Genomic DNA, 10,915 nt, shown 5'->3' with positions numbered 1-10,915 from the left:
TGTTTCAGATGTATGTGACATTCTGTGGTGTCTGACAGGTATAAGATGTTAAACCAGGAGGAGGGTGAGTACTACAACGTGCCCATCCCGGAGGAGAGTGACATTAACCTGGAGCTGCGGCACAAGTTTGAGGTGAGAGAGAGTGTTTCTCTCCGCAGCTCTTCACACACACTCATTCAGGGCAAATAGCAGCAGTGCTGCATCACAGTTTGTCTGCTGACGTGAGCCTGTGGACACACGGTTTAGACTAGACTGAGACTCTCAAAGACCAGAGCCTTGGGAAGGGTCTCCATAGTTTCCATGCTAGTTGGTGGGATGCTGAGGGATGCCGGGGACAAGGCAGGCGCTGAGATCTGTGTTTACTTGTTATTCGAGTGTTTGGCTTTCTGTGTCTCTCTTTCTGGAAACATCTCAAATTTTTGGTTTTGTTTTTTCACCTCCAACAGTCTTTGTGTTTCACCACAGTTTCAGTCTCTCTCTCTCTCTCTCTCTCTCTCTCTCTCTCTCTCTCTCTCTCTCTCTCTCTCTCTCTCTCTCTCTCTCTCTCTCTCTCTCTCTCTCTCTCTCTCTCTCTCTCTCTCTCTCTCTCTCTCTCTCTCTCTCTCTGCATGTTTTGGACTACCTATGCATCTATATTTGTACAACTAACAAAACAGTTCAGATGATTTATCACCCTATCATACATCCGCCGCAATGCGACGCCAGGTGTGATGGCAGGTGCGATGCAAGTGTTTTCTGCTAGTTTCAGCCCAAAGTTGTTATCATGTTCACATCCAGCTGCACGTTGTTTAAATATCAAATGCACTGGCTCATCTGTTCCCCCATGGGCGTCTGGTCTGAAAACCAGGAGTGTTCAGGAGCATTGTTGGAGCGTTGCTATTTTGAGGAACTGAAAACGACTGAGCCATTGACCAACACAAACCTGCTCTAAAGGCAATAGTGCAGGATTTTAGTGTTATTTAAAGAGTGTGTTAGTAATATGAGCCTATAGGCGGAGCACTAAAATTGTGCTTTTTAAGGTACAAGTGGCCGTCACTGGGGCTGTACCCTTAAGGGTACATTTTTGTACCTCTAAGTCAGGGGTAGGCAAGTTCAGTCCTAGAGATTTGATGTCCTCCAGAGTTTAGCTCCAACCCATCTAAGCCACCCCAGTATAAAACTCATGGCTCCCAGCATGCATTGCAGCATTAAGTATGTCACCATTGTTGAGATTAAGCTCCCCCCCCCCCCATTATTTATTATTATTTTTATTCAGTGATGAGTTTAGTTAAACATTATTCTTCATGATACAGTTTGGTAACGGCTTCTTTTGTTTTGAACAATTATGTGTTCTGTTTACCCTGTAACAAAAACCAGAAATGCACTTAAAAATCCAAGTCAAACTGCCCAACTAAAGGAAACACTGATCCCCATTATGGTGACCAAACTTTTTCAATAAAGCATCAGCATCTAAACATCTGTTAATTCTCAATAAGAGCGTCTATAGACGTCTTTCAGGGTTGAAGCCAAACTCTGCAGGACAGCGGCTCACTAGGACCAAACTGAGGAAAACAATGGTATAATTGTACCCTAAGGACCAATTGTGTACCGTTAAATGTACAGGTATATGTTTTGTTCCCCAAGGAACAACATTGTACCTCCACTTTACAATTTTTTCTGAGAGTGTAGCACACACACATTATTAAATATTAAAAATAAAAGGATTTCTCTCTGGAGAAGCGTCTAGTCTTTCCTCATGTAAACAGTGAATCCGTCATGGCGCGAGCACAACTGGCTTTTAAAGGGAATGGGAGATGAGACTCTGATTGGTTTATTTCACATTACGCCCAAAACACACCCATGACTCATTAAGAGACGAGGGACAACCCTTTTAGACCATGAGCCTGGAGCGCCGACCGTTTTTCCCGTTGCTAATCTAGCAAAAGTGGATTCGGCTTTTTTTGAGGCTAAATTGAAAAATGGTGTGACAAGCATACAAGTACTAGTACAAATCTCTTCTTGCTGATGCATCATGTGCATTACACACAATCTGTTTCGACAAAGCAAGGACTTGGTATTACTGTAGAAATCAGCCATCCTTTTGTTTCAATAAAACGTTGCTGCTTTAGCATCAACAAGCAGAAATCATGTCAAATATCACCCAAAACGGTACAATCGGGTAAAACCTCTTTCTGTAAGCCATCTTCTTTTGTCAATGCCTGTGCCATTCGTCTGTGAATAAGGGTGCGTTCACACTTGTCATGTTTGGTTCGATTAAAACGAACCCTGGTGCGGTTGCTCGGTTAGTGCGGTTCATTTGAACACATGTGAACGCTGCCATCCAAACCCTGGTGCGCACCAATCAAGCGGACCGAGACCGCTAAAAAGATGGGTGTCGGTCCACTTCCAAACGAACTCTGGTGCGGTTCGATTGATATGTGAACGCAACACGGACCAAAGACATGTAAACGGACCAAAAACAGGACGTAATGTCACAAGATGCCACGCATAGTCAGCTGATTTGAGGACGCGGAAAGATCGGTGTATAACGTTAACGTTAGAGGGCAAACGTGGAGCAACGAGGAAGTGCCTCATCAATATTTGGTCAGACGAGCATGTTTAGAAAATGCTAGAAAAAATCCACAAAAAGCACACCTGGCTCTTCTCATCAAAGGACCTGTGTTGCCCATTATTAGCAGGTACAGACGACAGAACGGCCGTCTCTGTTCTGCACAACGGAGGAAATCCTGCTGCTGTTTTGAATGTTTTGAACATTTATGAGCTCTTCATGAGTTCTCAGCTGGTAAAAATAATGCCACATGTACACGCATAAAATGATCGCGTTTAATCCAGCACACAGCGTTGTTTTGAATGTTCGGTAAGCGAACTCCTACGTCATATATGCTGACCAATCAGGTTGTGAGCGTCTCCCTTTGCCTTTGGTTCAGTAACTTTAGGTTCGCTGTTAAAAATGCCAGTGTGAATGTTAAGCGGACCAGGACTGTAAAAAAGGCCCCCTTGTGGCCGCTAAGCATCAGACACTTTACTGTGACTCTCTCTCTCTCTCCTACTGGAATATGCCTCGCTTCACCTGGACTGTTAGCCAATCACAAGTTGTCTTAGGAGCGCTGCACGTTGGTAGCTTTCTTTCCGGGTTTTGAGTTACAACCCACCTTGATACAACTGCGTAATGCTGTGTGCGTCTTTACAAAACCACTCTTCACTGTACATATGCAGTTGTCAATTCAATAAATACTTCCAATGAAGAAATCTTGCGTGATTCTGATCAATCACCCGCTGTGAGCTCTATCTAACGATCCTCAAACTATCTAAACCAAAGAAGCCAGTCCTCTTCTGCACAAAGTGGTCCTTCGAGCCGGAGCCAGAGCCTGCAGCGGAGCAAGATGTTTACCACTTCGGATAAAGAGTCTAGTGTTCGATCCAGGAGGCAGCGGTCCCTCCCTAATTACTTGCAAGATTATGACTTATCTGATCTCCCGACCAGCTCTCAAAACAAGAAGCCTTCTGAATCACAGTTTAGAGAGCCTCTAGACGAAGAGGATCACCGTAGACCTGATTCGCGTTCTACATCCCCAGAAAGTCAGCTGCACCACAGCCCAGCGCGATTGTCAGTCACTGATAAATGGGAATCTTCAGCAGCTGAGTGGAGAAGGGAGTGCTGCATACTAGAGCGTGAAAGGGAAGATCTCTTGGCATCAATGGAGGAATTAAAAATACAGAACGAACAGCTCAGAGCCAGAGCAGAACCCATCAATTCCCGTTCAGAGCCACGTATTGTAGCTGCTAGAGATAGACTTTACAGAGAAGGGCTGGATTATGGAGGTGCTTCAACCCAGTTTAAATCAGTCTACTTCCGGGACAGGGAGACACCAACACAACGGCCCTCAGATAGGCATCATGACTACAGTAGAGAGACAAAGGACTACAGGGAATCAACCAGATATGACTTTCCTTCACCTAGGCGCTCTCCCGAGCCTGTACGCACCAAGCACCAGGCCTTGCGACGACGCTATGACTCCACAGAAGGTTGCTACAGTTCTCATTCAAATTATGAACAGTGCAGCCACCACCGCTCACCTGAGCATTACTCCAGATACAGAGACTCTTGTTATTCCTCCAGAGAATACAAAGAACCATCAAGCCGAGGTGACTACTCTCCTGCACGCCGCTGCAGCTACTCTCCAGACCAGCGCGAGAGACATAGACCCCCTTCACCTTGGCATGAGCCCCGACGTTCATTGACTCCCCCTGGTGGACAGGAAAGAACATACAGAGGGCCCATTCCTACAATCCCGAACTTCAACAGTCCTAACCCAAGAGACTTTGCGAGACTCCGTATTGCCCTAGACAATCTCCTTCCTAGAGATGCCACTGAACGTTTCAAGTTCCAGATATTAGTGGATCATCTGAAGCTGGAGGAAGCTTTGCTGGTGGCAGATTCTTACAGCAATTCTGACTACCCATTCACTGACACTATGGCAGCTTTAAACCAGCAGTACGGGCAGCCACACCAACTCGCCCTTCAGCGTATTGCCGAACTGATGGACGGCCCCAACATTCAGAGTGGAGACATCAAGTCATTCAGGTTGTTCGCACTGAACGTCAGATCACTTGTGAGCATGTTGGAGCAGCTCGGTTTAAAAGGGCAAGTAGAGCTGGACTGTGGTTCTCATGTCACCCGTCTACTGGGCAAGCTACCACACGACTTGAGGTCCAGTTTCAGGCGCTACATCCACCCGCTCCGTATTCCTATCCCCACTCTTCTGGACCTTGCAGATTGGCTGGAATACGAGCTCCAGATCCAGGAGGATATAGCACAATATCGCTTGAGGAAGGACACTGGATCTAAGCCCAGAGATCTCAAGAGTAATGTGAAGTCGTCACCTAAGGCCTCAGTCCTCATGCTGGGGGCTGAACCCAAATCGATTAGGGAGCCGACCAAATTCACTCCTCCAACCAGTCTAGATGCAAAGAAGTTCTGCCCATTCTGTGAGAACTACAAGCATACTCTGAATAATTGCACAAAATTTCAAACTGCTCAGCGCCACCCAGAAACGTACCTGGATTCAGGACAACAACCGATGTTGGCGATGCGGCAGAGAACACAGATCTGCTGAATGTGATCTGAAGATGTGCTGTAGAACATGCAACAGCAGACACCTGCTTGCTCTACATGATGTCAGCGAAAGAAGTTTAGCCAAGACTGACAAAGTTGAGAGAAGACCTGACCAGGTGAAGTCCAGTGAGAGCAAACCTTTGTCCGTTCCAAGTGCAGAACAAGTGCTATACATTGGCAAGCCACCGCAGGGCCATCGTGTGCTTCTCAAGGTCAGTAAAGTTATCCTTCGCCACGGTGACCAAACTCTGGAGACATACGCTGTGCTAGACGATGGGTCCGAACGTACCCTTCTCCTCCAACCGGCTGTCCAACAACTGGGAATTGAAGGCCAGCCCGAGGATTTGCCCCTACGTACCGTTAGACAGGAGCTGCAGACGCTTCACGGGGCGGCTGTCTCATTTAGTATCTCTCCAGCCTGTTCTCCAGCCATGGTATACAACATCAAAGGAGCCTTTACCGCACCCAAGCTCGGGCTGGGCCAGCACACATATCCCTTCAAAGCACTGCAGAGCAAATACAGACATTTGAAGAAACTTTCTATCCCTTCATTTAAGGACATTGTCCCGCTACTGCTTATTGGCTCAGACCACCCTCACCTGGTGACTCCAGTTGAGCCAGTCATCTTTGGTCCCCCTGGTGCGCCGGTTGCTGTCCGCACCCGTCTCGGATGGACGCTGCAAGGTCCTACCAACAATCTAAAGCAGCACCTTATCGAACAACATTGCCTTTTCACCACCTTCGGGGCACCTCCGGCTGACATCTACCAGCATGTGGAGAGGCTGTGGCAGCTGGACGTCCTCCCATGGCGCAGCGAAAAGGCCAGTATGAGGTCACAGCAGGACAAGGAGGCCCTTGAATGCTTGGATAAACAGACTGTGCGAGTACATGTTAATGGTGTACACCGCTATGCTACTCCTCTCCTACGCGTGAAGAACTTTCCCCACCTCTGCGCACCAAAGGAGGCAGTACTGCCTCAACTTCGGAACACGGAAAGGCGGCTGGCGAAGAAACCAGAGACAGCCCAAGTCTACAATGCAGAGATCCAGAGACTTGAAAAGGCTGGTTATGTGGAGAAACTACCCCCTGGCACAGAGAACACCTCAAGCAGCTGGTACATCCCTCACCACCTTGTGGAGCACAATGGCAAGCACAGAGTGGTTTTTAATTGCTCCTTCCAGTACAGTGACGCTAACTTGAACAAACTCCTGCTTCCTGGTCCAACTCTTGGTCCACCACTCCTTTCAGTTCTCCTGCGATTCAGAGAGCATTGTGTGGCCTTTAGTAGTGACATACGGGGTATGTTTCACCAGGTCAGGCTCCTTCCTGAGGATGAGCCTCTCCTCCGCTTCCTCTGGAGGGAGCTCAAGCGTGATGAACAACCCACAGTCTACCAGTGGAAGGTGCTGCCCTTTGGGACTACCTGTAGCCCCTGCTGTGCTACATATGCCCTGCAGAAGCACATTACGGACCATACTCAGCCAGCGGATGCAGTGAGAGACTCTGTGTTAAGGCATTTCTATGTGGATAACTGTCTACAAAGCATGCCTACAGTTGAAGATGCCAAGCCCATCATTGACAAGCTGCAGACTCTTCTTGCCGAGGGAGGCTTTGAGCTTCGCCAGTGGGCCAGTACACATCCAGACACCATCCGTCACCTCCCTGTTGAGGCAAGATCGGCTAGTGCCGAAAAGTGGATCGCCCAAGGTCACCCAAGCCAAGAAGAATCAGCCCTGGGCCTGCAGTGGGACTGCCGAGAGGACACTCTGTCCTTCAAGTGTCGAGAGGCTGTAGCCAATGAAGAAGTGGTCACTATGCGCTCAATCTATAAAGTGGTGGCAAGCCAATACGACCCCCTTGGTTTTCTAGTACCTTACATAACCAGGGCCAAAGTTGTCATCCAACACCTGTGGGACAAAAAGCGTGACTGGGACGACCCTGCTCTGCCAGATCACCTGCTAGCCGCATGGAGAGAGTGGGAGGATGAGTTACCTCACCTACAGAACATAACACTTCCGAGATGTTACACTAGCTGTGAGTTAGATTCTCCCACCTGTGAGCGTGAGATCCATGTGTTTTGTGATGCCTCAGAGCGAGCCTATGGCTCTGTGGCATACCTCCGAACCAGGAATCCTCATGGAGTCGTCCAAGTAGCTTTTGTCACTGCAAGATCCAGAGTTGCTCCAAAAAAGCAGCAGTCAATCCCACGCCTGGAGTTATGCGCTGCTCTTACCGGAGTACAAATGGCCCAGATCCTCAAATCTGAACTTACACTGCCCATCCAGCGGGTGGTGCTCTGGTCGGACTCTACCACTGTGCTCCAGTGGTTGCAGTCGGAATCATGCCGTTTCAAAGTGTTTGTTGGTACACGCGTGGCAGAAATTCAAGATCTCACCAAGGGTGACACATGGCGGTATGTGGACTCTGCACAGAACGCGGCCGACGACATAACGCGTGGCAAACCTCTTGCCACATTGACTCCAGACAGCCGCTGGGGTCAAGGCCCAACCTTCTTGTGGTGTTCCCCAGACAAATGGCCACAAAGTCCTCAGATCCAAACTGAGGCAGGTCAGGGTGAAGAGCTCAAGAAACCTCAGTTCTGCTACCTCAATACTACCGAGTCAAGTCACCTCCCGGATGCTAAGCAGTTTTCTTCCTTCAGAGACCTCCTGGTCCAACAAGACAGTTTTCCTATTGACTATGCCCAGCTGCAGTCAGGGAAACCAGTCGCTAAGAGCAGCAGATTGCTCAAGCTTGCACCAGAGTTCGACCACAGTGACAAGCTCATCCGGGTCGGCGGACGTGCGTCATAGTAACCATCTGGAAACGGATATGGTTCACCCGGTGGTGCTGGATGCCAAACACCCAGTCACACAGCTGCTCATCCAAGAGTATGATTCCCAGCTGCACCATCCAGGCCCAGAGAGGGTCTTCTCAGAGATGCGCCGCAAATACTGGTTACCAGGAGGGCGAGAGGCTATCCGCCGCTTTCAGCGCAAGTGCCAAGAGTGTCAGAAATGGCGTGGAAAGCCACAAATCCCTAAGATGGCAGACCTGCCTCCATCTAGAGTCCGACTTTTCAAGCCAGCCTTTTACTCAACAGGAGTAGACTGCTTCGGGCCATACTCAGTGGCTATTGGAAGGAGGAGGGAAAAGCGCTGGGGAATAATCTTTAAATGCATGACCACCCGAGCCTTGCATATCGACATGCTCTCCAGTTTGAATAAAGACTCATTCCTCATGGCCCTAAGACGGTTTATCGCCCGCAGAGGAAAGCCATTCGAGCTGATTTCAGACCAGGGGACTAACTTCAGAGGTGGTGATCGAGAGCTCCAGGAAGCATTCGCCGACCTTGCTCCAGAAATCCAAGCTCAACTTGCATCTCAGCAAATCGACTGGAAGTTTAATCCACCCAACGCCCCCCACTTTGGCGGATGCTGGGAACGCGAGATACGTTCAATAAAACAAGCCCTGCAAGTAACCCTTGGAGCCCAGCTTGTGACAGATGAGGTGCTGAGAACCCTACTAGTTGAGATTGAAGGGATTCTCAACTCCAAGCCGTTAGGCTACACATCTGCAGACATCGCCGACCCGGATCCAATAACTCCCAACTCATTGCTCATTGGGCGACCAGATGCCTCTCTCCCGCAGGTGGTGTATCCTGAATCCGAGCTCCTGAGCAGTAGGCGTTGGCGTCATAGCCAGCTGTTGGCTGACCACTTCTGGAAACATTTTATCCGCTTCTATCTGCCCAGCCTCCAAGCCCGACAGAAGTGGAATGCTGAAAACCCAGACCTGCACATCGGCAAGACGGTTCTCATCATTGATCCGCAGCTCCCCCGCTCACTGTGGCCAGTGGGTAAAGTGACCAGGGTCTCCCACGGCCTCGACAGTAAAGTACGGTCTGCTGAAGTGAATGTAGGAGACCGGGCTTACACCCGCCCGGTGGCTCGACTCATCCAGCTTCCAGAATTATCAGACTAACCACTACCGGACGAGTGGGCGCCTTTTCTTCTTCTGCAGATTCCCTTCAGTAATCTGGGGGCGGCTGTAAAAAAGGCCCCCTTGTGGCCGCTAAGCATCAGACACTTTACTGTGACTCTCTCTCTCTCTCCTACTGGAATATGCCTCGCTTCACCTGGACTGTTAGCCAATCACAAGTTGTCTTAGGAGCGCTGCACGTTGGTAGCGTTCTTTCCGGGTTTTGAGTTACAACCCACCTTGATACAACTGCGTAATGCTGTGTGCGTCTTTACAAAACCACTCTTCACTGTACATATGCAGTTGTCAATTCAATAAATACTTCCAATGAAGAAATCTTGCGTGATTCTGATCAATCACCCGCTGTGAGCTCTATCTAACGATCCTCAAACTATCTAAACCAAAGAAGCCAGTCCTCTTCTGCACAAGGACTATATGTTTTGTTTTTGTTTTTTGGTCCAGACCAAACTAACCAAACTAACCAAACTACAAGTGTGAACAAACTAAGTGATTAGTGATTAGTTTGTGATTAGTTTGTGACTGTGTTGGTTTGACTGACCCTCTCTCCCTGTTTAGTGGTGTATGTCCCCTGCCTTTCTGAAGAGAAAAGATCTGCTCTGTCTTCTCAGTCCTCAGTTAGCCGACTAACGTGCCAGTTTTTTCCCTCTTATAGGCCTGTCAGTTCAATTTCCACCTTCTGAAGGTAGCCTGCTCGCCTCTCATCTGTCTCTATCTGTCCATCGTAGAATATCACAAGTCACTCTCTCTGATTATTTGTGTGGCTCAGGCTGCAACAAAGAAATCAGGTTTACTAACAAAGATGCAATCCAACTTCTTTCAAGGTTTCTATTTGCTTTCACTCACACTATTCACACACACTCTCTTGCTCTCTTTCTTTATTGTTCAAATCAACATCCCTGATATCTGACCTCCCGTCAGTGAAGGAGGTGATTTCAAAACTCTGAAGGAATATATTATTTAAGCTCTTAATTTAATTTAATTTATATAGTAGGGGTGTGATGGTACACAGAAGTCACGCTTCAGTACGTATTTTGGTTTTGGCTCACAGTTCGGTACAAAAAAACAAACAAATCCGTAGTGCTAGGCTTTTTTATTTTTTTTATTTTGAACAGACAGTTGTGCAAATTACAGTTTGTTCCACCTAGTGGCATTTAGTCCCCCCTGATGTATTTACTACAGAACAGCCTATAACAGCCTAGTATTTTTTGTTGGGCTGAGAAAAAAAACGAATGGTATTTGGTCACAATCAGCTACAAAAAAAAGCATATCTCGAGTGAAGCAGCACCTGCGGCTTCCCAATTCCAGGACATGCATTTTTCATCACTGGACTTTAGTGGGACTTCCACAACACAAATCGGCACAATGCCAAATGATTTTGTCTCATTATGACAGCGGAAGCAACTTAAAATGCTCCGTCATTTATCGTCATACAAATATAAGTAGGACATTATTAGAAACTGTAGATGGTCTGTTTTTATTTGTGACATTCACAATAAAAACTAAATATGGAGATTTCATAAAAAAAAAAGAAAACAAACAGGATGCTGCTTTCTGCCGCCTCGGTCAATGAAGTTAGTGGAGCGTGTCACAAAAATGAATGGAAACTCAGTATATAGGCGCTCTTGCGTTCTATTGTGTCCAAAATCTCCCCTTTACACTTAAAGGACAACTCCGGTGAGAATTGACCTTAGGGGTAATTAACAGATGGTTACCGAGTAGATCGTTCTCTGGGATGCTTTTTCATGAAAATCGAATGTAAAGAGTTTTATCTCTAAAAACAGATTAGCTTATAATGCT

General features: G+C 47.6%; 1 protein-coding gene across 2 annotated transcripts in view; it reads left to right on the top strand.

Moving 5' to 3' along the window:
• prkcab (protein kinase C, alpha, b) overlaps nucleotides 1-10,915 on the top strand; it is a 316,495-nt gene that overhangs the window by 246,125 nt on the left and 59,455 nt on the right. Inside the window, exons 8-9 of one of the 2 annotated variants that reach the window (XM_067424611.1) lie at nucleotides 39-132; nucleotides 9,771-9,800. In XM_067424611.1, the coding sequence (XP_067280712.1) occupies nucleotides 39-132; nucleotides 9,771-9,800 (124 nt within the window). The remainder of the gene's footprint in view (nucleotides 1-38; nucleotides 133-9,770; nucleotides 9,801-10,915) is intronic. The other variant, XM_067424603.1, reaches the window with a different exon arrangement.

This window comes from Pseudorasbora parva, chromosome 2 (assembly GCF_024679245.1).
Source record: "Pseudorasbora parva isolate DD20220531a chromosome 2, ASM2467924v1, whole genome shotgun sequence".
NCBI classification, from domain to species: domain Eukaryota; kingdom Metazoa; phylum Chordata; class Actinopteri; order Cypriniformes; family Gobionidae; genus Pseudorasbora; species Pseudorasbora parva.
This window is presented reverse-complemented; position numbering and strand designations above follow the sequence as displayed.